This window comes from Esox lucius, chromosome 25, assembly GCF_011004845.1.
Source record: "Esox lucius isolate fEsoLuc1 chromosome 25, fEsoLuc1.pri, whole genome shotgun sequence".
NCBI lineage: Eukaryota > Metazoa > Chordata > Actinopteri > Esociformes > Esocidae > Esox > Esox lucius.
The window spans coordinates 17,253,959-17,281,558 of NC_047593.1; the positions used below are offsets into that span (position 1 = coordinate 17,253,959).

General features: G+C 42.8%; 1 protein-coding gene across 2 annotated transcripts; it reads left to right on the forward strand.

Moving 5' to 3' along the window:
* The first annotated feature begins 9,144 nt into the window (after positions 1-9,144).
* chrnb5a (cholinergic receptor, nicotinic, beta 5a) lies at positions 9,145-23,037 on the forward strand. Of its 2 annotated transcripts, XM_010894800.4 has the most exons (10): positions 9,145-10,034; positions 10,155-10,267; positions 17,961-18,106; positions 18,420-18,464; positions 18,852-18,961; positions 19,429-19,564; positions 19,795-20,185; positions 20,335-20,807; positions 21,422-21,564; positions 21,664-23,037. In XM_010894800.4, the coding sequence occupies exons 2-10, from the start codon at positions 10,216-10,218 to the stop codon at positions 21,677-21,679; spliced, it is 1,512 nt and encodes a 503-aa protein (XP_010893102.2). In that variant the 5' UTR covers positions 9,145-10,034; positions 10,155-10,215; the 3' UTR covers positions 21,680-23,037. The 2 variants fall into 2 exon arrangements, with proteins under 2 accessions (XP_010893102.2, XP_010893101.2); XM_010894799.4 differs by having other exon boundaries at positions 9,145-10,267.
* The last annotated feature ends 4,563 nt before the right edge of the window (positions 23,038-27,600 follow it).

The following is a 27,600-nucleotide window of genomic DNA, read 5'->3' on the forward strand; positions in this document are numbered from 1 at the left end:
TTTCAGTTGGCCAACATTTCTGAAAATATTTTTTTGTATTGGTCTTAAGTAATATTCAAATTTTCTGAGATACTGAATTTGGGGTTTTCATTAGTTGTCAGTTATAATCATCAAAATTTAAAGAAATAAACACTCGAAATATATCAGTCTGTGTGGAAGGAATGTATACATTATACAAGTTTCACTTTTTGAGGGGAATTACTGAAATAAATCTACTTTATGATGATATTCTAATTTTATGACCAGCACATGTATATTACAGTCTGTAGGTCCAACTAAAACACAGTCTGCAGGTCAAATCACCTGAACCTGAAATTATGATTTCACAGCCATTGCTGGGCTTGAGATGGAGGTTAAGAGAACCATTGACCTCTACTACTAGAATTACTCTGTAAGTTTGGTGCCTCACACATTCACAACCAACTTAGCTATCTAAAATAAGACATCAAAATGTATTATAGTTAAAACATTCACATTTTTATAAAAAAAATAAACTGGTCTTGCTATGACAGCTAATGTCTTTAAGGTCTTCAGAAGCTGAATGTTGTCAATTACATTTTTATACAACTGAGACAGAATATAGAACAAAGAGTTGGCTATGTACAGGAGATGGTAAAAAAATTAAGAGACCACTGCACCTTTTTCTTTCCTTTCCAAAAATTTTGAAAAGCAAGGTTTTGTGTGAGTAACAGAAGTGTCCAATTTGCAGTGGCCTCTTAATTTTAACTCTTCTGTTACTCACTCAAAACCTTGTGCAGTGCCAAAATGTGCAGTGGTCTCTTAATTTCTTCCAGAGCTGTATATTAACCTGTCTGGAGGAATATGGGAATAAATCCTTTTCTGTAACAATATGACAAAAGTTGGTTTGAAAAGGTTTTTGAAAGGATGAAAATCAACTGATTGTACAGAAAATGACAAAAAGATCCTAAAGCAAAAATATCTTAAAGTAAAGCAACATATTTGTCATTAAGTAAATCAAATCCAGAGCAGATTCCATGTATACTATAGATCTGCTAAATACTGTGACTTGTAAAGAGATATACATGACCGAAAAACAACAACGCTCTTCATTTCCTGGAAAAACACAGCTCTTGGACGATTTAAAGAATCTCTACCATGAGAGAGACCAATGTGTGAGAAAGGCAGAGGGTTTTAGCACCTCTTGCCTGGAATATTCCACCAATATTTAACCAAACATACCAAGAACTGGACTGACATGTCCTCAAGAGATACAGGAACATTCAGCTAAAAACATTAGTTCATGACAATGGGACTCCTGAGAGAACGTTCTCTAAACATTTTGGATAGTATTTTGTTATGCTGGGACACTGGAAATACGTTACAGTCATCTAAACTGAAAGGTCCTGTCACATCTGTTATGTATGCACAGTTTGTGCAACCACGTGAGATGTTAGTTGACTAAGGGTTGTCGCATGGTGTTTTTAAAGAGTCCAGTTTGCTCTTATCTTATGTGTCCGTATTATCCCTGAAACCTAACAACATCCAAACTAATGAGGGACAAACATATCACAGAAACCATCGCCACCTCCTGGAAACTACAGAAAAACACCACACACTAATGTCCTGCAGGTGGAGACAGAAACCTTTCAAACCCAATGTTGGGTACATTTGTAATATAGTATGCATTTATCAATATTAAATGAATCTAGTTATTGACTTATCTTTGATTAACCTTTGTGAGGACCTTAATTAATGTCACCCATAGATAAAGGTTTGTGTAAGAACTGACATTTACTAAATGCTGATGTTTCCAATTATTCGCTGGCTGTAAGCAAAAATGTTACTAAAAGTAGAAACTGTCTGATGAACTGTCTGATGAACTGTCTAGAATAGCTGGGGTTTAGGATGATAAAAATGTTATACACTTTTTCTTATTTCATTCACGTTTTTCCTGTTTTCCATGTACGTTGCCGGGTAGAAAAAGGTCAAAGGGCAACCTGGCCTAGGTGTCACATTAAAACAGTCTTAGCACATGTAACCAATAGGGAGGAAGAAAAATAGGACAGGGCGGGATGAGGAAGTATTCAGGGTTGTCTACTGATGGGTATAAAATGTATGTGTTTTTCCAATTGTATCAGAGCTCCCCGATTAAACTTTTAAGACCAGTTGTCTGTTTCCAGTGTTTCATTGGGTTCTTTAAGACCAGTTGGCTGTTTCCAGTGTTTCATTGGGTTCTTTAAGACCAGTTGGCTGTCTCCAGTGTTTCATTGGGTTCTTTAAGACCAGTTGGCTGTCTCCAGTGTTTCATTGGGTTCTTTAAGACCAGTTGGCTGTCTCCAGTGTTTCATTGGGTTCTTTAAGACCAGTTGGCTGTCTCCAGTGTTTCATTGGGTTCTTTAAGACCAGTTGGCTGTCTCCAGTGTTTCATTGGGTTCTTTAAGACCAGTTGGCTGTTTCCAGTGTTTCATTGGGTTCTTTAAAACCAGTTGGCTGTCTCCAGTGTTTCATTGGGTTCTTTAAGACCAGTTGGCTGTGTCCAGTGTTTCATTGGGTTCTTTAAGACCAGTTGGCTGTCTTCAGTGTTTCATTGGGTTCTTTCGATTTACGACTAATAGGTCAGAGCCTTACAACCTCTGACTAGTGATTTTGAACCTGAAACACAGTTTCATAACACAGGTCAGACAAAAGACATGTAGACCAAAAGTAACCAAAGTAATGTGCAAAAGACAAGGAAAGAACATGTTCATGAAAGTTTACAAGCTAGAAGTGAATTTCACAGACAAGGAGTTGGATCAAAAATGTGAAATAAAGAAGTGAACATTATATTTGTGTAATAAGACAGAGAGTGACAGTGAAGTGGGAGTATAATAGTTAAGTTATTCTCTGTGGAGGTTATAGATCATGGACCTTCAGGTGTGAGTCACGGGTAGAGAACGTCAGGGTGTCATCCAGGATCACCTCAAGTCCTTTCCACTCTGGGAGGTGGACACACATATATATCACAGACACTTGTGTTTAGCAAACTGAGGGCTCTATTCATGTCGTGTAGATGAAAGTTCAATTTTGTGGGATTGATATTTATTAACAGAAAGGTTATCATTGTTGTTTATGAGAATAGAAAGGAGAATGATTCATTAACACTGGGCTCTACTGCACTCCCTTTTAACCAGACGTCAATCTATCACTGTAATGTCTCACACTTGCTGTTATTTCTCTGTAAATGAAGGATGATAGTGAGAGGCTTGTAATCTGACAAATACCACCATAGTAAATAACAGGGCCTCTACAACAGTAGAAAAATGGAGGAATGTTTGTTAACTAGTCAACTAGAAACATGAACACTCCTGTATCACAATGTAGTCCGAATATCACACTCTACTGTTGCTCAGGTGATGAAGAACACGTGATGAAGAACATGTGACGAAGATGAACAAGCGTGTCAGAGATAAAGAGTGTCTTGACACTGACACCATTTGAAAACACAGCTTTTGTGGACATATAAGAAACAGACAGCCCCAGTAAAACATTTGTAGAAGATTATTGAAAGAGAAGAAGCTGTTATGTTACGTAACAGGTCAGAAAGACCATCTATTAGACTATTCTGACTGGGTCAAGAGGTTTAATGGTTCTGTTAGACTATCCTGACTGAGTCTAGAGGTTTAATGGTTCTGTTAGACTATCCTGACTGGGTCTAGAGGTTGAATGGTTCTGTTAGACTATCCTGACTGGGTCTAGAGGTTTAATGGTTCTGTTAGACTATCCTGACTGGGTCTAGAGGTTTAATGGTTCTGTTAGACTACCCTGACTGGGTCTAGAGGTTTAATGGTTCTGTTAGACTACCCTGACTGGGTCTAGAGGTTTAATGGTTCTTTTAGACTATCCTGACTGGGTCTAGAGGTTTAATGGTTCTGTTAGACTATCCTGACTGGGTCTAGAGGTTTAATGGTTCTGTTAGACTACCCTGACTGGGTCTAGAGGTTTAATGGTTCTGTTAGACTACCCTGACTGGGTCTAGAGGTTTAATGGTTCTTTTAGACTATCTTGACTGGGTCTAGAGGTTTAATGGTTCTGTTAGACTATCCTGATTGGGTCCAAAGACTAGAGACTACAACGTGTTGGTCAGTGAAGTAAATCATCTTGTCCAAAATACATACTTACATACATATTTTTCAAAAGCCAACTGGACAGGGAGGTTCTTGTGGCTCTATTTCCACCTCTCTCTCTCAAGGTTTGATGATCCTCTCAATTGTAAATATAGCAGCAACTTTTCAAACACTGGATGTTGCTGCCCCCTAGAGATAGACTGTGGTAGTAGCACTGTCTAATTATGATACTCAGACCTAATCTATTTAACATATTACATGACAGGTGTCATTCACACACCCTTATCTAACCAATTAACATATTACATGACAGGTGTCATTCACACACCCTTATCTAACCAATTAACATATTACATGACAGGTGTCCTTCACACTCCCTAATCTAATTAACTAACATATTACATGACAGGTGTCATTCACACACCCTTATCTAACCAATTAACATATTACATGACAAGTGTCCTTCACACTCCCTAATCTAATTAACTAACATATTACATGACAGGTGTCCTTCACACTCCCTTATCTAACTACTTAACATATTACATGACAGGTGTCCTTCGTACTCCCTTATCTAACTACTTAACATATTACATGACAGGTGTACTTCACACTCCCTAATCTAATTAACTAACATATTACATGACAGGTGTCCTTCGTACTCCCTTATCTAACTACTTAACATATTACATGACAGGTGTCCTTCACACTCCTTTATCTAACTTATTGCCCTACTACATGACACCTGTCACCTGTACACTTCATTGTCTAATTAATATGACCCGTGGCTTGTCCTTGAATGCCTTGGGAAAATGAGTGAGCTCATAGATCAAAGAACACTTGACTTCAGAGAATATGCTTTGTAGTGATGAATAGTGGCTTGGGGGCGAGTCCCAGAAGGTTGTGAAACATTGATGGAAGATTCAAGAAGGATCCATCCAGAAAATATCATAATGGGAGGACCTAATTTCATTGTATAATCATACGATATAAAAGTGTCTTTCCGAGGTTTGGAAGTCGGGTGCTCTGCAGATCAGCATGGCTTTATGATGTCAATAAAGTCCACTTTTGAATTCACAAACTCCTGAGTTGTTTGAAATTGTTGGTGGGAAAAAAGGGGAACAATTTTCCACAACATCGTGTTTCTCACCTGACATATTCTACACATCAATACCATGATTATAACAGACAATATGCACTCACCTAAAGGATTATTAGGAACACCTGTTCAATTTCTCATTAATGCAATTATCTAATCAACCAATCACAAAGCAGTTGCATTTAGGGGTGTGGTCCTGGTCAAGACAATATCCTGAACTCCAAACTGAATGTCAGAATGGGAAAGAAAGGTGATTTAAGCAATTTGGAGCGTGGCATGGTTGTTGGTGCCAGACGGGCCGGTCTGACAGTAAGAATGTTGCCTGGTCTGATAAGTCTCGATTTCTGTTGAGACATTCAGATGGTAGAGTCAGAATTTGGCGTAAACAGAATGAGAACATGGATCCATCATGCCTTGTTACCACTGTGCAGGCTGTTGGTGGTGGTGTAATGGTGTGGGGGATGTTTTCTTGGCACACTTTAGGCCCCTTAGTGCCAATTGGGCATGGTTTAAATGCCACAGCCTACCTGAGCATTGTTTCTGACCATGTCCATCCCTTTATGACCACTATGTACCCATCCTCTGATGCCTACTTCCAGCAGGATAATGCACCATGTCACAAAGCACATCAATACCATGATAATAACAGACAATATAGACCACCATCATATAGATAGTCTACACATCAATACCATGATTATAATAGACCACCATCACATAGATAGTCTACACATCAATACCATGATTATAATAGACAAGATAGACCACCATCACATAGATAGTCTACACATCAATACCATGATTATAATAGACAATATAGACCACCATAACATAGATAGTCTACACATCAATACCATGATTATAATAGACAATATAGACCACCATCACATAGATAGTCTACACATCAATACCATTATTATAATAGACCACCATCACATAGATAGTCTACACATCAATACCATGATTATAATAGACAACATAGACCACCATCACATAGATAGTCTACACATCAATACCATGATTATAATAGACAATATAGACCACCATCACATAGATAGTCTACACATCAATACCATTATTATAATAGACCACCATCACATAGATAGTCTACACATCAATACCATGATTATAATAGACAACATAGACCACCATCACATAGATAGTGTACACATCAATACCATGATTATAATAGACAATATAGACCACCATCACATACAGTCTACACATCAATACCATGATTATAATAGACCACCATCACATAGATAGTCTACACATCAATACCATGATTATAATAGACCACCATCACATAGACAGTCTACACATCAATACCATGATTATAATAGACAACATAGACCACCATCACATAGATAGTGTACACATCAATACCATGATTATAATAGACAATATAGACCACCATCACATAGACAGTCTACACATCAATACCATGATTGTAATAGACCACCATCACATAGATAGTCTACACGTCAATACCATGATTATAATAGACCACCATCACATAGATAGTCTACACATCAATACCATGATTATAATAGACCACCATCACATAGATAGTCTACACATCAATACCATGATTATAATAGACCACCATCACATAGATAGTCTACACATCAATACCATGATTATAATAGACCACCATCACATAGATAGTCTACACATCAATACCATGATTATAATAGACCACCATCACATAGATAGTCTACACATCAATACCATGATTATAATAGACAAAATAGACCACCATCACATGGATAGTCTAGACCAGAGGTGTCAAACTGGTTCCTTGGTGTCGAACCGGTTCCAGATATATGTGTCACAGACACATATATTGATGAAAGTTTAACGTGTTCTCCTTGTAGCAGCACTATGTACCCCAGGGCTATTCAATTCTACTAATAATATGGGACTGATTCAGACCTGAGATGCCAGGTGAAGGCAATCAACTAGCAGGTAGAACCAAAAACCAGAAGTGTTTTGGCCCTCCAGGACAGGATTTGAATAGCCCTGATGTACCCCAAAATAATGTCCACCCAGGTTAAGTGTGACCAAGGTGACAGGTGTACATAAAAACACGGCAGACTCACGGATCACCAGGCCTATCAGCGCACAGTCCAAGGTGTGTGCTATGGTTTTTTTTAACTAATTAATTACTATCAATGTCAATTTAATATAAAGTATTTCTTAATGTAAAAAATGCGGTAAAAGTTTCTACTTTACTCATTAACTACATTCATTTTGTTGGGATGTTTCCAAACCATTAGGCTTAGAGCAAATGGTAAGTAGCCCGCCTAACTTCAGTCACCAGAACACTTTAAACCTTCCATTGTTTTCTGTAACCATGGCAGCAGTGACATCGATGCAACCTGGGAATAACAGTTTATTATTCTGTTTAAATCCACACATTTAGCCTAGCTTATACAATTCTTAAACTTCTCTCCACAGGTTGCGCTGGGAAAGCATTGCATGGAAAGGTTAAAACCGAGAATTCAATGCCCAGATAAAACAATGCCTCCACGCTAATAGAGGCTCAAAACTTGGTTGTGAGAAAACATGACTCAAAATAAGGTGGGAAGAAATTCTATTTGCAAGAAGAAGCAAATGTGAAAAAAACGTGTTTGAACAAAGACATTTTAAAATCCATTTAATGATTTTAGCTTACATTTTTACCACATTTGATTGAATTTTTTTCATATGATTGAATTTAGTTTTTTCATACTATGAAATATTTCAGTTATATTTTTCTTTTCTTACAGTCAATACATTTGAGCTCAATATGGCTCCATAATAGCTCTTCCCAGGTTGAAACATTCCTGGATTATATATTTTTTATTCTAATATTTTGAGAAACTGGATTTTTGATTTCCAAGAGATGTACGCCATAATCATCAAGATTGAAACAGAAAAAAGGCTTGAAATGTTTCACTTTTGTGTAATGAATTTTGAGGTGCAACTTTTTGAAAAAAATTAACTTTCCACGATGCACTTGTATATATTTACAGCAATGCCCCTGCGACCCCACTTTGGGTCGAGACCCTGGCTTTGAATACCTCTGCAGTAGACAGTTCTGTAATCCGAGGTAAAATTTAGAAAACACAGTTTATCCAACTTGTTCATGTAGTCTGACAAATCACCTAGCTCTTTCTGAAAAATAAAGGATTTAAAAGAAAGGGAGCATTATTTTTTTCATCTTTGGTCGCCCCAACCAGCGATCAGAGATTGCCAAGTTCTTACTGGCTTTACATTACTTGGACTATTGGTCTGGTTGGAGATAGCTTCAATAACAATTGCATTTAATTTGAAATATAAATATTTCTGTAGGCCAGGTAAATGGTAAAAGACAGAGATGGATTTGAACCTGTGCTGCAGCAGTTTAAGTCCACCTGAGGCAACAGTTCAGAATGTCTAAACCTTAAACTAAAATCTTAACCTAACTGTAAACTTATCCTAACCTTATCTAGACTCTAACCTAAAATAGCTCTTACTGTACACAAGCTTTCAATTTACAGTGGTTCCTTAATGTTAACCCTTCTGTTCCTCACTCAAAACCTTCCTTTTCAACTGTTTTGGAAAGGAAAGAAAAAGTTTCAGTGTTTTTTTCCGAGGCTGTATATACAGGCCTACACAGTACCTTGCACAGTTCCAAGGGGCATGTGCTGAATCTTGGCTTGGTTGTCGGTTCACACAGCGTGTTGAAGTGTTGGATTGAGTGACGCGCGAATAAAAACGGACGACGCATGCCCATCGTAGTGACTGACATGCCCACCAAGGCGGACGGGCACATGTCAACCGGAAACGGGCACTAGATATCAAAGGGGCATGTGCTCTGCACAGGTTGATGCTTGAATATGCACGTGCTTGGGCCTGCATAAAGTTACGTCCAACTATTGAGATGAAAAGGTTATGTGAAAGTAGGCCTAAAAGCTGACAAATATCCTTTAGCAAAATACTATATAGATTTCTATTTATCGATCGATGTGAAGTGGCCTGTTTAAGTGGGGTCTGCAATTCAAATATTGGGGAAATACTGCGGAATAACACGGGAAACACTTCAGAAAAGATTAGTTAGTTAGACGGTCATCCATCGATCTGAGTTTCCGAAACCAATAGGATCCCGTGCATCCCGGTTTAGCGTTACATCGGGTCACGTGACGTGTTCCGAGTCAATTCGAAGATCAGAGAGCATTTGTACCTGAAGTGGAGACTGTCCCTCCATGCAAGACCGAGTTATTACGAGAATTGTTCATCTATATGTCTACGGGACCTATGTAAAGATGCATGTCGTCTGTGAAACTTTATGCGTTGCCGGGATGGAAAATCCGTAACCGTATAGCCTTTTAGGGTCCGCCTTGGCAAGTAGCCTACTATATAGATTCTTTCGGTTGCAGTTAAATCAGCTCACGCTTGATAAGTTACAGGTGCGTCCGTAAAAGAGAACAACTAGCAGCATAGTCTTAAACGGAAAAATATCGAAGCGTTGAGAATTTTGTTAGTTTTTTCTTGTTAATTTAAGCTAGCCTATGCTGGGAGAATATGTGTGCTATCTATTCTGTTGAAACGCGTGGCGTATCGAATAGGGAGTGAGACGCGTATCGAGTTTAACTCAAATGTCAACGCGGCGAGTTTGTAGCGTTTGGCTGAAACGGCAAGTCTGGAGGCAAGGCGCCGGCCACCCCAACAACCCACGACGAGGATACCGTTGTCTCTAAAACAAGTCTGAGACTCAGGGAATCTCTTACAAACATTGTTGACATTCATTTGTCACAGCTCGAGAGTGGAAGGCTATCTTAAGATCCGAGTGGGACTGGATGCAATTGTTTGCGAATCACCGGAGACACACACCGACATCGAAACAGGTCGGTTCGTAGGCTAACACTACAACGATTCTGTCGACCTCGATGGTGCATGAACGCGCTGACAGCCCTGGGTCCGACGCTGTTTCTCTAACGACTTTTGACCATCTCTCCCGGAGATAGTAACCCCACAACACCGTCCACGGTCTGAGCGTCGGGGGTTCGGAGAAAGAAAGGAGGAGATATGTCGGTAACCATCACTTTATCTCTCTCGCTCCTCATCTTCTTTCTTGGAAGTAAGTAGCTCTCATGTTAAATAGTTTGTTTCAAACTGTCATGTTTCACGTGCAGACAACTTACTCAACAATTTCATAATTAAAGAAGGCATGGTAATGAAGTATTTGGAAAACAATAAGCTTTCTACATTCCCTGGTAAACACATGAAATCGCCTTTCATGAAGTCTGTCTAATGTGTACGTCTGTAAAAGTAGAATGACGTGTTTGTAAAAATGCTTAGATTACACCCAAAGTCTATCTTGCTCTTCTGGTCTTGACAGCTTGCAGAGGAGTTTCAGCTGCAGTTTGAGAACAGCTACCCATGCTTCGGAAAGTTTGCTACGTTTTTAGAAAGTGTATCGTCTAATCTCAGCAAACGTTCAGTACCACGGACAGTTCACTGATCCCACTCACACAGTCCTTCTGGGTCCTTAATCAATGCAGCCATGATCTGTTGAGTCTCAGGTGACATTTGTAACCGAACTTATTCAAGACCCTGACACTGTAGGCTGACTTCTAACCTATGCTGTTAAGTCAAATGGATATCCGTATATATTGTGCCCACTGTTCAACGTCAATCCATCGAAGCTTTGCAACAGGACTAACGTTTTAGAAAATATATTCGGTCCTTACAACGCCTTTGGGTTCAACATATGGATTCTCGGTTATCGGAGAGTAGCTAGTGAGACCGCCTTCTGCTAACATGTTGCGTGTGTTTGTTCGTTGGTGTGTGTTTGTTGATTTTTGTATGTGTGTGTGACAGTTCTTACTTGCAGTCCCTCAAAGTCTGCTTGTTATCTGCCCTTTCAATTAATAGTATGCCCAACATTTCTTAGCTCCAGTCACAGAGAGAAAGTAGGCTTAGGTTTGAACATTTTGTTTCTGCCAGTTATTAGTCCCTCTGATTCTACTATACCAGGGCTTTGTGCTCGGATTAGTTCAGTGAAGTGTGTTCGTCCTCTGCTGAAACTAAAATGTGCAACCTTGAAGTGTTTAGTCACATGAGACAATTGGTCTGAAGTGATTCCAGACAGTTCTCAGCAGCTAAACTAACTGATGTGTCCCGTTTGAATGAACACAAAATTACAAATTTTACCAGGTCAGAGGTCCTGGAGAAAGTTTTAACGATAATAACATCTCAGATGACATCACCAGGAAAATGTTTGAGGAAGGTTTGATCATGTGTTTAGGCTATTGTTTTGGCAGTTTTATGACAGGGTTATGGATGTGTTATGCTGCCTTTATGAAGACTTTGGCCTGTGGGTTTAGCTGATGTGTTACCCGGTGGTTATAAACGTGTTCAGACTGCTGTACTCAGATGTGGTCTCTTTTCCCCACCCAGTCTCAATCAAGCAAACAGATTTACTTAATAAAGCCCTTTTCATACTAGTTGGCCCAAAGTGCTTATGAGGATACCCCAAAAATAGACGTCCTCTCTCTGTCCTCTCCTTGCTCCTCCCTCTCTTCTGTCCTCTCTCCTTCCTCTCTCTGTCCTCTCCTTGCACCTCCTCCCCTCCTCCCTCTCTCCTCTCCAAGGTGAAGTCACCCACGCGGAAGTAACACCCAGCAGCTGAGTCCCAAGAAAGCAGAGGCTTTCCTGTGTGTGTGTGTGTGTGTTTGCATGTTTATCTGTGAGATATGGAGTGTGTGTGTGTGAGTGAATATGCGTGTGAGTGAATGTGTGTTTATCTATGTTTGAGATGTGGAGTGTGTGTTTGTCCGTGTGTGTATTTGTGTTTAGGCTCAAAAGGAAGCGACTCCAGATGGCCTCTCGCTTAATAATTTACTCAAGGATATTTTCTGTTTCTTACTGACCGCTAAGGCTTTGTCTAGCAGGCTTTATACTTTCTCTCTCTGTCTTTTTCTGTCTCTCTGTCACAGACACACACACACATTCACAGACACTTTTGTCTGAATTCAAAACATCAGTTCCTGTACAAAATAAATAGCATAGCAATGTTGTCAATAGACCCCTGCCAGGAAATTTAATGATAGATATCCATAAAATAACTCAAATTCACTGTATAAAGATTGGTGTTTGATTGTCCCTTATCACAAAGGATCGATGCAGTGGTTTTATTTCAATAACAAATAATTTAAATGTAAGTACGCTAACAGTCATTTCTCATTTAAGAATGTTTCTAAGATGCTTTGGGAAAGGACGGAGAGGGATGGGCCAAACAGAAAACAAACTGATTTGGAGAAGTCAGGAACTCTCTTATTGGTCACCACCTGGTGATGTCACAGGGTAGGGCAAAACTTCAGCCTACCAACACAAATCACATGGGATCTGTTAAAACTAATCTCTTAGTTTTAACAGATCTCCACAGTATTATTCAAAACATAGAAATAGAAAGGAAAAGGCATGTTTTTTGTTGGCACTTTTCCCCGTAGTATAGCTGATAGTTGGGGGAAGAACAGTGTTTCTTCAGAAAACAACCTTGCTGATAAAATGCCACATCAGGGCAGGGCAAATCTTTGGGCCGTGTGGTCACAAAAAGATTTTGAAGTTAAATGGGTGGCCACATTTGTTTTGTAATTGATTAATCATAAATATTTTGCAGGCCAGAAAAGGGCAATAATTTAAACATTTATATAGTTGTTCCATTTTAATGTCTGATATTATTGTTTAGCAACAAAAATAAGAACTAGTATTAGTGAAGAGCTGGATTCTCAGGCCATAAAAACCAGGGACCAAGTATGTAATCTTGGTGTTCTATTAGACTCAGATCTCACGTTCACCAGTCATATTAAAGTGGTCACCAAAACAGCATTCTATCATCTTAAAAATATAGCCAGAATCAAAGGCATGGTGTTCCGAAAAGACCAAGATAAGCTCATCCTTGCTCTAGTAGGGTTGACTTCTGTAATGGCCTCCTAACTGGACTCCCCAAAAAGACTGTAAAACAGCTGCAGCTCATTCAGAATGCTTCTGCTAGAATGTTAACCAGGACAAGAGAACAGAGCACATCACTCTGGTTCTTAAATCTTTGCACTGATTTCCAGTCAGTTACAGAATAGATTTTAAAGTGGGTGCTTTTAGTCTATAAATCACTGAATGGTTTAAGCCCAGAATACATTTCTGAATTCTGATATGTTTGAAGATTAGAAACCAAGCAGGGCTCTTAGATCCATCAACTCAGATCAGCTAGTAGAGTCTAAACAAAACATGGCAAAGCAATATTTAGCAGATATGCTGCATACTACTGGAATACACTACTAGAAGATCTAAGCCGTGCCCCAAACTTATACATTTTTAAATCCAGGTTAAAGTCACTTCTCTTTTCGCGTGCCTATGACTGAGCACTTTAACTTAACCAAACTGTTTAGCCTTACAGCTTTTATCGCTTCTTCATGGAATCTACTACCGTATCTACCAGTTATGTTTTTGTTTAATTTTTATTCTATTTATATTTTCTTATTCAATGTTAAGGACATTGAATTGCCAATTTTGTTTTTATTCTAGTATTTGTTTTTATTCTATAGTTTTTTTTATATTTAAATTTTTCTTTGTAAAGCACATTGAAATGCTTCTTTGTATGAACTGTTAAATTAACTTTATAAATAAACTTGCATGCTTTCTTGCTTTCTAAATAATTTAAATTCCAATTCAGATATATAAGAATGGGCTGGTGAGTTATGTTTAACTTTCCCTCAGAACTATTTTATTACCTACCCCGGGCTGGATGGAATTGCCTCACAGGCCTTAGTTTGCCCACTTCTGTGCTACATTGTTGGGTATGGACCTAAATAATTCAAATAAAACAAAATTACCCAGCGGCACCTGGAGATCTTCATGTGTCTCGACTCTTGTGTGTGGGTGTGTCTGTTTATGTCTATATTGTGTGTTTATGTATAGAGAGTCTGTGTTTGTGTGTGTGTGTGGGTGTTGAGGTAGAGAGAGTGTGTGTATGTGTGCGTGTATGTTTCCCTGAAGGGTCTTTTCCATATGGCTGCTAACACTCTAACATGCCATTCCTTGACATTTAACAGACTTGTATGTGATGCGGCAACGACTGGACTTTAGATCACACCATGACACTGACATATAGTACATATGTCTTTATTTATCACTGTCTCTCAGACATACAGTACATATGTCTTTATTTATCACCGTCTCTCAGACATTCAGTACATGTCTTTATTTATCACTGTCTCTCAGACATACAGTACATATGTCTTTATTTATCACTGTCTCTCAGACATACAGTACATATGTCTTTTTTTATCACTGTCTCTCAGACATACAGTACATGTGTCTTTATTTATCACCGTCTCTCAGACATACAGTACATATGTCTTTATTTATCACCGTCTCTCAGACATACAGTACATATGTCTTTATTTATCACCGTCTCTCAGACATACAGTACATATGTATTTATTTATCACTGTCTCTCAGACATACAGTACATATGTCTTTATTTATCACCGTCTCTCAGACATACAGTACATATGTCTTTATTTATCACCGTCTCTCAGACATACAGTACATATGTCTTTATTTATCACCGTCTCTCAGACATACAGTACATATGTCTTTATTTATCACTGTCTCTCAGACATACAGTACATATGTCTTTATTTATCACCGTCTCTCAGACATACAGTACCTATGTCTTTATTTATTACCGTCTCTCAGACCTACAGTACATATGTCTTTATTTATCACCGTCTCTCAGACATACAGTACACCCTTTTGCATGTTTTCCAACATTTGTCTTTTGCATAATGCTCTAAACATTTTTTAAGACTGTGTGGGTGTGTGGGTGTGTGGGTGTGTGGGTGTGTGGGTGTGTGTGTGTGTGGGTGTGTGTGTGTGTGGGTTTGTTTGACACAATGTTGTAAACGTGGTTTAGTTATTTAACCAGAGGTTAACCTTCATTATGACCTTCTGCAGCCTATGACACGCGCGCACATACACACACACATGCTGCGCATCGAATAACAATAAATGATAGGATACGAACATGTAATATCAGTCAGTCGGTCTACCTATCTGAGGGCTGAATACTAACTCTAAAAGTAATTGTACCTAACTAATACTAACTAGTCCAAAATGGCCTCTTGTCCTTTACGTAGTGCACTAATCTTAACCAGGGCCCACTAACTTAATCAGTGAATACTTTGTTTTGAATATGTCTTTATCTGGGCATCTCTGCTTAGACTGCTGCCCCCGCGAACCGGCCCCGGATAAGCGGAAGAAGATGGATGGAATATGTCTTTAGAATATGACTTTTCAAGGCCTAACATTTTAATGCATTTAATACTGGTCATGAAAATTCCTGCAACAACAAGCCTGGACAACCATGAACAGAGCAGGACCTTTGGCAGTCCGTCTGAACAGGGACCTTTGGCAGGCCGTCTGAACAGGGTCCTTTGGCAGGCCGTCTAAACAGGGACCTTTGGCAGGCCGTCTGAACAGGGTCCTTTGGCAGGCCGTCTGAACAGGGACCTTTGGCAGGCCGTCTGAAGAGGGACCTTTGGCAGGCCGTCTGAACAGGGACCTTTGGCAGGCCGTCTGAACAGGGACCTTTGGCAGGCCGTCTAAACAGGGACCTTTGGCAGGCCGTCTGAACAGGGACCTTTGGCAGGCCGTCTGAACAGGGTCCTTTGGCAGGCCGTCTGAACAGGGTCCTTTGGCAGGCCGTCTGAACAGGGACCTTTGGCAGGCCGTCTGAACAGGGACCTTTGGCAGGCCGTCTGAACAGGGACCTTTGGCAGGCCGTCTGAACAGGGACCTTTGGCAGGCCGTCTGAACAGGGACCTTTGGCAGGCCGTCTGAACAGGGACCTTTGACAGGCCGTCTGAACGTAACTGCAGTTTAGTTCATTTACCCCCTGCAGGTGAACCTGGTTGACATGACGTTGTCTCCACCAGTCTGCTTTGCCCGCGGGCCTGTTACAGTGCAGAAAAAGAATAGTGCCATGTTGACAAAATGTCTAGTAGGGGAGCCACCTCATCAGTACACATGCTCTGTCCACAGCATGTGTGTGTGTGTGTGTGTGTGTGTGTGTGACAGCCGAGAATAACACATTTCTAGGATCATGACTGAGGCCCAGGAGTCTGTCAGCGCAGTGTATCAGTTAAGGTGGGGCAGCTGTCAGGAGTCATTGTGTCACACACACACGCAATGCCTGAGGAAATATTTTGTGTATGAGGTCAAACCACTCTGCATTGGGGGCTTAGAGTGTGTGTGTGTGTGCATGCGTGCTTACATACTAGTCACTGGTGTGACCCTGGTTGACCTGGGATGGATAGAGATTGATGCAGACATCCAGGATGACATCATCGCCTCTTGAAAAATGAGCATGACGGCAACATGACAGCAACATGCCATACTTGGTGAGGTTTCATCATAATGCTAAACACAAAGGCACACGGTCCTACCACACACTTCCTACCCAACGGGGGTGTCCACACAGCACCTCCCCCTCATGCTAAACATCAGAAGACCTGCAGTGTTTCCAGTGACGACGTTGTCAGGGGTGTTTGAAGGCAGTGCTGTGCTGTGCCTGTCTGTCTGATTGATTTCATTGGACCACAGCAGTGTTCTGCTGAGCTGTACCAACTGTCGGACAAGTGATTGTCTGTTATAAGAGAGTTAAGTGACTTGTGTGGGGATTTTTGTAATGGGGTCCATTTATGGAAGAGGGGCGAAGGAGAAAGCCAGTGGGAGAGCTTATTAGCAGTGTCCATTCAAGGTGACATTGGAGTAAAAATACAATTGACTTTGACTGGTAGAACAGCTTAATCTGGGTCTCACTGGATAGACATGCTAGTTGCTACGGTTGTTGGATGGACATGCTAGCTGCTACGGTTGTTGGATGGACATGCTAGCTGCTACGGTAGTTGGATGGACATGCTAGCTGCTACTGTTGTTGGATGGACATGCTAGCTGCTACGGTAGTTGGATGGACATGCTAGTTGCTACGGTTGTTGGATGGACATGCTAGCTGCTACGGTTGTTGGATGGACATGCTAACTGCTACGGTAGTTGGATGGACATGCTAGCTGCTACGGTAGTTGGATAGACATGCTAGCTGCTACGGTAGTTGGATGGACATGCTAGCTGCTACGGTTGTTGGATGGACATGCTAGCTGCTACGGTTGTTGGATGGACATGCTAGCTGCTTAAGGTAGTTGGAGGGACATGCTGCAGTAGTTGCTACAGTATTTCTCGAGGTCAGTATATCTATTCATTCTCCAGGAATTTGACTGGGGAATGTACTGGGGAAAGGGTGATGGTTAGCCACAAATGGGGGAGAATTGTCAAACCTTTGTCAAACCATTTCAGCCTTCTAGCATCCGCAACGGAAATGGCAGAAACAATGTGTATATGAATAGGTAGCCTTAGCATCTTATTAACAGCCTGTCCTGTCTGTGGTACAGCAATAACAAAGCAAACAAACCCTTTCTGTGTCCTTTTAAGTGTCCTTGGTTGAGGTTGCCAGAAAGAGAGTTTAGGTAGGTATGTTACTAGGTTCTGACTTGCTTCTTCATAGATGGCTGTACTTCGTTCTTTTTCTTACTGATCCAAAAAAAATAGACGCATCCCTTTTTCAGGTCCATATTATCTTCCGTTATTTCTTCAGAACTTTAAGCTATTTTTGGGGGGAAAGGTAAAACTCCAGACTGTGAAAATCTGGTCTTGCAAGCACCATGCTTTACCAACGCATGCTTGCGTACGTGCGTCCGCTTGTGTGTGTGTAGGCACGGAATCAGAGAACGCTGAGGAGAGACTGGTGAACTACCTGCTGGGTCCGGAGCGTTACAACAAACTGATCAGGCCTGCGGTCAACAAGAGTCAACAGGTCACCATCTCCATACAGGTGTCCCTGTCACAACTCATCAGTGTGGTGGGTATACACATTCCCGCACACACACACCCCCTCATGCACATGCATGCACACACACACACACACACATGCCCGTCCACATGCGCACACACACACAGGCTTAGGGAGGAGCACACAGGACGTGTGGGTTACAGGACACATCTAAACACAGTTATACAAACACACACATTAATGTCTGGTGACACATTCAAGCGCACAGACTGACACAAACAAAAAGGTGCAGTATCATCATCATCACACACACACACACACGTACAGTGTTGGCATTGTTGCTGTACACAAAACGTAAAGCCTTTTTCTCTTTTTCTTTCAGAACGAGAGAGAACAGATTATGACCACCAATCTCTGGTTGTGCCAGGTAAATGCTGTTTCCATGTTCCTCTCCAGGATTCATCTGTTGACAATGGATTGGACTGAGTCACCAATCACACACATTAATCTGTTAATAAGGGATTGGACTGAGTCACCAATCACACACATTCACCTGTTAACCTAAAACTGGGATTATTCAAGGCCCATAGAGAATAATACCCAGGGTTTTTAGTAAATCTTCAGTCAACATAACCACTGCTCTGGTCCTTTGTAGTACAATAGTTAAGGAATAGGGGTGATTTGGGAGTGACATTGTGATCATAGTGTAATGTGATCATAGTGTAATGTGATCATAGTGTAATGTCATCAGTTGAGCAGATGTGTGGGTCCTCTATGTGCAATGTAGTTTATTAACCTGGCCTGTCTCTTTTAGGAATGGAATGACTACAGACTTAGATGGGACCCAGAGAAATACGAAGGCATTAAAAAACTACGAATACCCTCTCAACACATCTGGCTTCCTGATATTGTTCTCTACAACAAGTATGTTGCATGTGTGTGTGTGCTTTTTAATTATGAAAATGAGTGGTACATATATAAACGGATTACTGGTTGGTTGAGGACTGTGTGTGTTTGTCTTGTAATGTCCCAGTTTTTCAGCAAGTGTGTTTATGTGTGCGTGTGTGTGTGCGTCCGTGCGTGTGTTTATGTCCCTCATCTGCTGGGGTGGAATTCCAACATTCTTTTTCCGGGAAACCTCATGCGGAAAATCCCCGGCTAAAATAAGCTTTATGTCTGCAGTGATTTTTTAATAGACATTTTGTGCCTTAATAAAAGGCCAGAGTCACTTAAATAAACACGGTATGTAAATGAGGGAAGAACTGGTAATTACTGTAGATAATTCACACCACATTGTCATGTAGTCCATAACCAATCTTACCTCCCGTCTTGAAGCCGGGCGTTTGCGGGCGTTTGCGTGACCTCACATCGACGTGTCCCTTATTCAACAGTGCGGACGGCGTCTACGAGGTCTCCTTCTACTGCAACGTCGTGGTGTCCAACACGGGAGACATCTTCTGGCTTCCTCCCGCCATCTACAAGTCAGCCTGCGCCATAGAGGTCCAGAACTTCCCCTTCGACCAGCAGGTAGACCGCTGTTCACGTTGACCGGTTTTTGTTGACGCGATGCGTTCGGTTTCTGCTACCGGGGACTGTTGCAGTAAGCTAGGTCTATGGTCTATGGTCAATGGACGGTTCAAACATGCTTGAAATAGAATTAAAGGTTCTGTATGTTGAGTTTTGAGTTTCCTTTTGTTGCTGTAATGTGTCTGTCATTTGTATGTTCTGACAAAGTGTTCCCCGTCCCTCCGTCCCAGAACTGTACCCTCAAGTTCCGCTCCTGGACGTACGACTACACCGAGGTGGACCTGATCCTGACCAGCGACTACGCCAGCCGCGACGACTTCACGCCGAGCGGCGAGTGGGACATCGTGTCGCTGGGCGCCCGCAAGAACGAGGACCCCTCGGATCGCGCCTACCTGGACATCACCTACGACTTCGTCATCAAGCGGAAGCCGCTGTTCTACACCATCAACCTCATCATCCCCTGCGTCCTCATCACCTCGCTGGCCATCCTGGTCTTCTACCTGCCCTCCGACTGCGGCGAGAAGATGACCCTGTGCATCTCCGTCCTATTGGCCCTCACCGTCTTCCTGCTGCTCATCTCCAAGATAGTCCCGCCCACCTCGCTGGCCGTGCCGCTCATCGGTAGGTGCAGGCAAAGGGGTGCTATTTCTTCAGGGTCGTTTTGGTTCTGCATCTCGTGAGAGGTGCTGTTGGCAAGGCGTCTGCCTGCCTGTCTGCCTGCCTGTCTGTCTATCTGCTCACCATTAACCTACCGTTCTTTCTCCCTCCAGGTAAATATCTCATGTTCACCATGGTGTTGGTCACCTTCTCCATTGTGACCAGTGTGTGTGTCCTGAACGTCCACCACCGCTCCCCGTCCACGCACCGCATGCCAGACTGGGTCAAACGCCTCTTCCTGCGCCGCCTGCCCGCCTTGCTCCTCATGAGGCGACCCGGGACCAACAGCTTGCGGGAGAAACTCCGCCGGAAGCACGCCGCCACATCCGGGAATCCCCAAGGCGGGGAGAAGAGGCGCTATTCCGACGTCAGGCTGGGCGGCGTCCGGACTGACGGCGACTCCTTCTACGTGAACGAGGATTCGGCCCGGAAGTTTGGCTGGAAGGTGGGGGACGTGTCGGGCGACGGCGGCATTCCGGAGTTCCGGCGCCGCGTGGCGGTTCAGTGGGACGCGGACCTGGAGGAGGCCGTGGATGGGGTGCGGTACATCGCTGAGCACATGAAGACGGAGGACGGAGACGAAGGGGTGAGGAGGAGTCTGTTCCTGGCTTTACTCTCATCTTTCGTCTCATCTCTGTTTCTCTTCTCTCGCCCTCTTTCACGCTTTGTCTTTCTTTATTCTCCCTCTCTTTCTCGCTCCGCCGCAATCTTTTTTTCCTCTTCCCTGTCTCCCTCTCCTTCTTTCTCTTTCTAAAACGTATTCCAAAAACGTTTGCTCACACTGTCTAAACAAATGGTCTCTTCGCAAAACAAACATGTTAAAGGACCTGAATGTGTGCTGTGTTTTAGCAACACCAGCATCATCTGACCCCCTTCAGATAATACAGGACGGTTAAAGGAAAAGTATAATCTGTCTTCCTATAGATAACACAGGACGGTTAAAAGAAAAGCACCGTCTGTCTTCCTGTATATGATAGAGGACTGTTAAAGGAAAAGCACCATCTGTCTTCCTATAGATGATAGAGGACTGTTAAAGGAAAAGCACAGTCTGTCTTCCTGTAGATAATACAGGACTGTTAAAAGAAAAGCACCATCTGTCTTTCTATAGATGATAGAGGACTGTTAAAGGAAAAGCACCGTCTGTCTTCCTGTAGATAATACAGGACTGTTAAAGGAAAAGCACTGTCTGTCTTCCTGTAGATAATAGAGGACTGGAAGTATGTGGCGATGGTGATCGACCGTCTCTTCCTTTGGATCTTCATCCTGGTCTGTGTGGTGGGAACACTGGGCCTGTTCATGCAGCCCCTCTTCCAGAGCTACAACACTCCCACGGCAGACGACGAGTGAGTCTCGCTCTCTGTCACACACACACACACACACACACCTTGAACAGAAACTGAGCTCACACTGAACTTTGACATTATAACGTCTCCCACTCTTAGGTATGGTGATTTCTGAGAGCCCCTGGGAGTTGGCGGTGGGACGGGGAAACCCTGTTGCGGCAGAACGGGCCACTGACTTCTGAACCCACGAGCAGTCGGTGTCAGTGACAGCGTCACCTCTTCAGGTCCTTATGAAGTATTATAAGACATTACGGAGGGGCCACCAGCTCTGGTCATGACGCTCCGTCTTGCTCTCTCCGGGCTCTCTGCTCTTTAAGTTATGTCTGGACCTACAGTACAGTTCCTCTTCTCCTTCCTCATCAACTATTTATGGACAGTATCTTTCCTTCGTTTTTGTGCTCTCTCTCTCTCTCTCTCTCGTTCTTTCTCCATTTGAGAGGATTTCACTTGGACGCACTTGGAACTGTGTTCTCCTGAAGCCGATGGTCTGTAGTTGCAAATGCATTGGCTTATTTTTGGAACGACTTTGGTTTATTTTCTCTCTCTCTCTCTCTCTCTGGGGTTTTGGAGTCATATCACTTGCCTGTCAGCAGGGAAGAGGCCTCCATCACGAGAACCACCATGGAGACTTGTCGTTGTAAAGACGCTTGTTGCTAAATGATTGATGGATGTTTGTGTTTGTTTTTTATGAGACTTTCAACGATCACGCTGCTTCAATACTTCCACGGGACACAACGCACACTCTGCTCTGTTCGTGTAAAAATGCTTTGTTCCCAGGTATCGGCGTGAATGGCTGCCTTCGAAATGGGCACCTCTCCTTACAAGACACTTCTGACCAGAGGCCCTGGTTAATATGCGTGCATGTCTGAGACGCTATTCCCTACATAGGCACTACATTTGACCTGAGACCTGTTTGTCCCAGTCAAAAATAGTGCACTTTCTATGGGGTAGGGTGCTGTTTAGGACGCAGGCTTTGTCTGCGGACTCAGCGGGGATGTTGACATTGTACCTGCCTTAATACTACATTACCACCGCCAATGATGACGAGAGACATTGCTAGGTAGATATTCATAATAAATTACTACATATTTAGATGAATATTCACACGACACAACCACAGCTAGTCATGATGAGAGACGTTATTATGTAAATCTGAATATTCAAGACAGCAAATAATGTCTTAAGTACTAATATTAAATCACCACAGGTAATGATGGAGAGACTTATTAGATGAATATTAATATAACATGACTACATATAGTGATGGTAGGAGACATTATTAGATGACTACAGATAATGATGATAGTGGCATTATCCGGTAATACATTATCACAGTTGATTAAAAAAAGAGACATTATTAGATTACTAACAAGGATTATAGCACCAGGATTGTAAAGATTCAAAATCAAACAGCAAATCTGGAGTAAAACAATTGCAACATCACATCCTTTTTGTTATTTCAAATAAAATGAGTGAATAATAGAAAAAGGCTTTTCTTTGTATTATTTTTGCAGTGTGTGTGGTGGCATGGCATTCACGCGGGAGCTGTGACCCAGTGGAATGGGGGTCACTGGAGATGTTGCCAGGTGGGAACATGGGAACCCCAATTCAGCTGAGTTCCCCTATTCAGGGTAGGAAAAGTAGCATTCCGGTCAGCATTCCTGCATTATTGCGACGTGTGTTAGTCTGGGAATTCTGAGAATCGCCTTTTAATTACAAACAAGAGCGTCAGAGTTGCCTTTGAAAAAAACGCATCCAAAGCAGAGATGGTGGTCGACGTTCTTCCACGGTGTCTGATGGAATCTGTCCTCTAATACCGAGTGGTTGGAAGTGTATGAGCCCATGAATGCCAGCCCGAACCGGGTTGAATGTCCAGAACCGTTTAAGAGGCTACTTGAGGCCAAAGCTTCCGGAACCACTGAACTGGTCTGTATGACTCCCGTGAACTGGTCTGTATGACTCCCGTGAACTGGTCTGTATGACTCCCGTGAACTGGTCTGTATGACTCCCATGAAATGGTCTGTATGACTCCCGTGAACTGGTCTGTATGACTCCCGTGAACTGGTCTGTATGACTCCCGTGAACTGATCTGTATGACTCCCGTGAACTGATCTGTTTGACTCCCGTGAACTGGTCTGTATGACTCCCGTGAACTGGTCTGTATGACTCACGTGAACTGATCTGTAGGACCTTGTGAACTGATCTGTGGGACTGCCGTGTGTTGTTGGTCTCCTCTGAACCATCAAGATGTCAACCTTCAGCCTGCCGTCCACTGATCACGGTAAACCACATTTCCCACAACCTCTGAGTGATGGGTCCCCACAAGGATAGAAAAGCAAGGGTGTGTTTTGTGTGTGTGTGTGTGGTGTTTGTGTGTGTGGTGTTTGTGTGTGTGCGCGCCCCAGTATCTTGCTGTATTGAGTCAATACAGACATTGTAACCATGACTCTGTCTGTAGACACTAACTACTATCCCAGAGACTGCTAAATGCTGCACGGGACAGGATACACACACACACACACAGCCACCAGACTTACTGTCCCAGGGTCCATTAAACTGAGAGTGCTGTTATCTGCCTTATCTGCCAGGAAACCTCTGATAGACCGCCTGATAGCGTACGTATACCGTGTGTGTGTGTGTGTGTGTGTGTGTGTGTGTGTGTCCGGCTTTGACAATCAAAGCAAAGCTCTTCCTGGACAGCGGCCAACCTCTCTCGTGCACTTTAACCCAGGAGCATACGTGTAAACGATACCTCACCCGCACTGAACTCGGGTTAACGGTGAAATACGACACCGGACATATGAGCCCTAACTGCCATATCGCCCCGGTCGAACTCCTAACCGCCACGCCCCCGGAAAGATTTAGCCCCGTCAAAATCCTCAAGCCTCAGCAGGAACTGTGAAACGCGGCCAAACAAGTCGGGGCGTCAGCAGAAAAACACGGCGCTACCTCACGCGGCGACGGGAAATCGACCAGCGCTCAGTATTTACAGTGTGCCGCATCGCCGGTCAGCGCGTCGTGATGCGCTCGTAAAGCTGAGCGATGTGCGCGAGGCGGAGACCCACATGCCTGCGTCTCGAACGGCACCCTATTCCCTGGGTAGTGACCCGTTTGAGTGCCCGATATTTTGGAGAAAAAAAAACATTGAGGCTTTTGCATTGTGGTTCTGGCCCGGTTGGTTGTTGGTTTTTGTAGAGCATGTTGAAGGTGTTCCGTGAGCTGCGGTCCGACCCACGGGGTTTTGCGGTGGCGTTGATAGTGAAGCGATAAAGGATGTTTAATGTTGTGGGGTGGAGTGAGATGTCCTGACAATGTGCCATTTCAACGTTCCATTGAGAGGGTGCATTCTCAGCTGTCCCTCTCCTCCGTCTGTTGTCAGTTCATTGATGTTACAAGCAGTCAACATCACTTTTTGTTGTTACTACAGATGTGATCAAAAAGCTAAATCTGTCTAGGGAGCAACACATTTCACAGTTAAGATTATGAGCTATTCCAGTTCAGGCATGTCATATTTTTTTAATAAATAAAACGCACGGAGACAGTAACAGAACAAGAGCATTAAGAAAGACAATACCGACATTATGTAAAATTATGAAAATGTAATTGAATTCTGAATTTGTATTCTGGATTAGTTTGACTGTATTCTAGAACCATTCTAGATTAGTTTGACTGTATTCTAGAACCATTCTAGATTAGTTTGACTGTATTCTAGAACCATTCTAGAGTGCTTACTTGGTGTATTGATGATATTTTTCTTACAACATGCTCTTTTAAAGTTCTGTTTCTGAAACAAGCAAGTCTGCCATCCGAGTTCTGCGGTAGGCTTGGTTTTCACCAATTGATTTTAAAACCGGACAAATGCCAAGTGTACTTTTCTCTCCTGTTCTACACCGTGTTTGAAGGAAAACAAAGGAAATACTGCGGCAATGAACTAAATGTCAAATCACTGCCGCTTCACACTCACACAGTCTGCCACGCGACCATACACACACACACACACACACACACACACACACACACAGTAACGCCATTTGTTATGCTTGTCCACACACACATACACACACACATGTTGTGAAATATGCACACACATAGACACTTCTGTGTGTTGTCTGAAGTTGCTTCACACCAGCGTTTAATCACATGCACATGTTGTGCGACCAATCAGCTTTTTCCTCGACTGCAGAATCGATCTGAAATCTTTCCCTGAATAATTATTTGTCACGTTTGTATTTCAGTTTACATCGCAGCTCCCTTGGCAACGTCAAAATAAGGGGTGTTGCGCAAATGAAGTCTTCGGCCATTGGATCGTCTGAAACCAATCAGGGTAGCAAAGCCAATGACTGGTTTTCTAGACCTTCCTCTCCCCGCGTGCGTTCTGGCCCTGGCACCGCCCCCTGTTTCCTAGGACCAATCAGAACATCATCCTCAGGATACTTCCGCTGTGCTTTTTTGTGAATTCTCCCCTGCCTGTGGCCGTCCCCACTGAGTCTCAGTACGTTTCCCAAATGCCACCCTGTTCCCTTCACTCGCCAGCGCACTACTTCTGGCCAGAGACTATGGGGAGCAGGGGGCGTTTGGAGCACAGCTTGAGAGAGAATACAAAAAAAAAAGGCTGAAGATGCCCGAGGAAGAGGGGTATTTTTGTCATCTGTGTAACTGCCATTCTAGGGCCATCTCGTACTGGAACTCACTGGGATCTAGTTCACTTGTCAAACTGAACAAATGCACTGAACGAAAAGCATAAACGCAGCATCCACAAACACTATTTCAAAGACGCATGAGGAGCCTGTCAATCGAAAGAAACAAAGCTGACCTGTGGATTTCACGCGGGGGACGTGAGCTTTTCTCAGCGGGTGAAATGTGAGGGCAACACTCGAATCAGTGCACATGAATGACGACAACACGAATGAATGACGACAGTGAGGATATGAAACGTGAGGCGGTGCTGTGTGGGCCACTGGATTAACAAAGAGAAATGGGAACGTACATAAGGACCCTCTTTCCTCCAGCTCTCCAGTTGAGTTGTTGCCTCCTTGCTTTCCTTCACCTGTCACTACCTGTATTATTCAGCACAGTCACGCGCTCAGATTCCATTTCAGTCTCCCTTTCTCTCATTTAGCAGGCGGTCTTAACCCGGAGCGGTTTACAGACCGTGCACTTCTCTGTAGACAGCTGTCTGGGACGACCACACAACACAGTCCCATGTCTGTCCTCTGTAAAACACTCCTCTGTAGACAGCTGTCTGGGACGACCACACAACACAGTCCCACATCTGTCCCCGGTGACACATTCCTCTTTAGACAGCTGTCTGGGACGACCACACAACACAGTCCCACATCTGTCCCTGGTAAAACACTCCTTTTTAGACAGCTGTCTGGGACGACCACACAACACAGTCCCACATCTGTCCTCAGTAAAACTGTTCGCGGTGAGTCAAAGTTTTCTACGTTCAGGTGGTTTTGATTGGCGGGTGGGTAATAAAGACTCATGGGAGGGCTGTACCCAGCGTGTGTGTGTGTGCGTGTGTGTGTGTGTTAGGTGTGTAGCATGGATCATCCTTCAGAACAGGGACCAACAGATAGACGCTAATAAAGTATTGGTTCTTCTGAAACCAGCCTAGTTTCTTGCTCTTCATTTTTTTGTCTCTGTATGCTTGAATAATCTCTCTCGCGCGTGCATGTGTGCGCGCACGCACACACACAAACAAACACTCAAACATTAACTTTCTTGTGCAAACGCACACTAACTCTCACACACACGTGCATACTGCCACACGCACACACTCCTTCCATTATCAGACTTTATTTAAAATAGTCACAGTTTTTTTCTTCCCTCTCTTTTTTTTTTAGAGACTGTGATGTCATGACTCGCTCGCACGCGGAGGTCTTCTTAGAATCCATTTCCAAGGTTGCGAACACCAAAGCTCCATTTGTGTCTTTAGATACATCTGCCTGGCGTTGAAGAGGGAAAAGTGCATTTTTCTTCCACTTGTTTTAAAGTAAAAAGCATAAAAGCATTTCTTCGGGTGAATAATTC

Coding starts and splice junctions, on each gene's coding strand:
- chrnb5a (XM_010894799.4), top strand. CDS start 10,216: ATGTCGGTAACCATCACTTTATCTCTCTCGCTCCTCATCTTCTTTCTT. Junction 18,465..18,851: donor CCAATCTCTGGTTGTGCCAG/GTAAATGCTGTT, acceptor TGTCTCTTTTAG/GAATGGAATGACTACAGACT. Junction 18,962..19,428: donor GATATTGTTCTCTACAACAA/GTATGTTGCATG, acceptor CTTATTCAACAG/TGCGGACGGCGTCTACGAGG.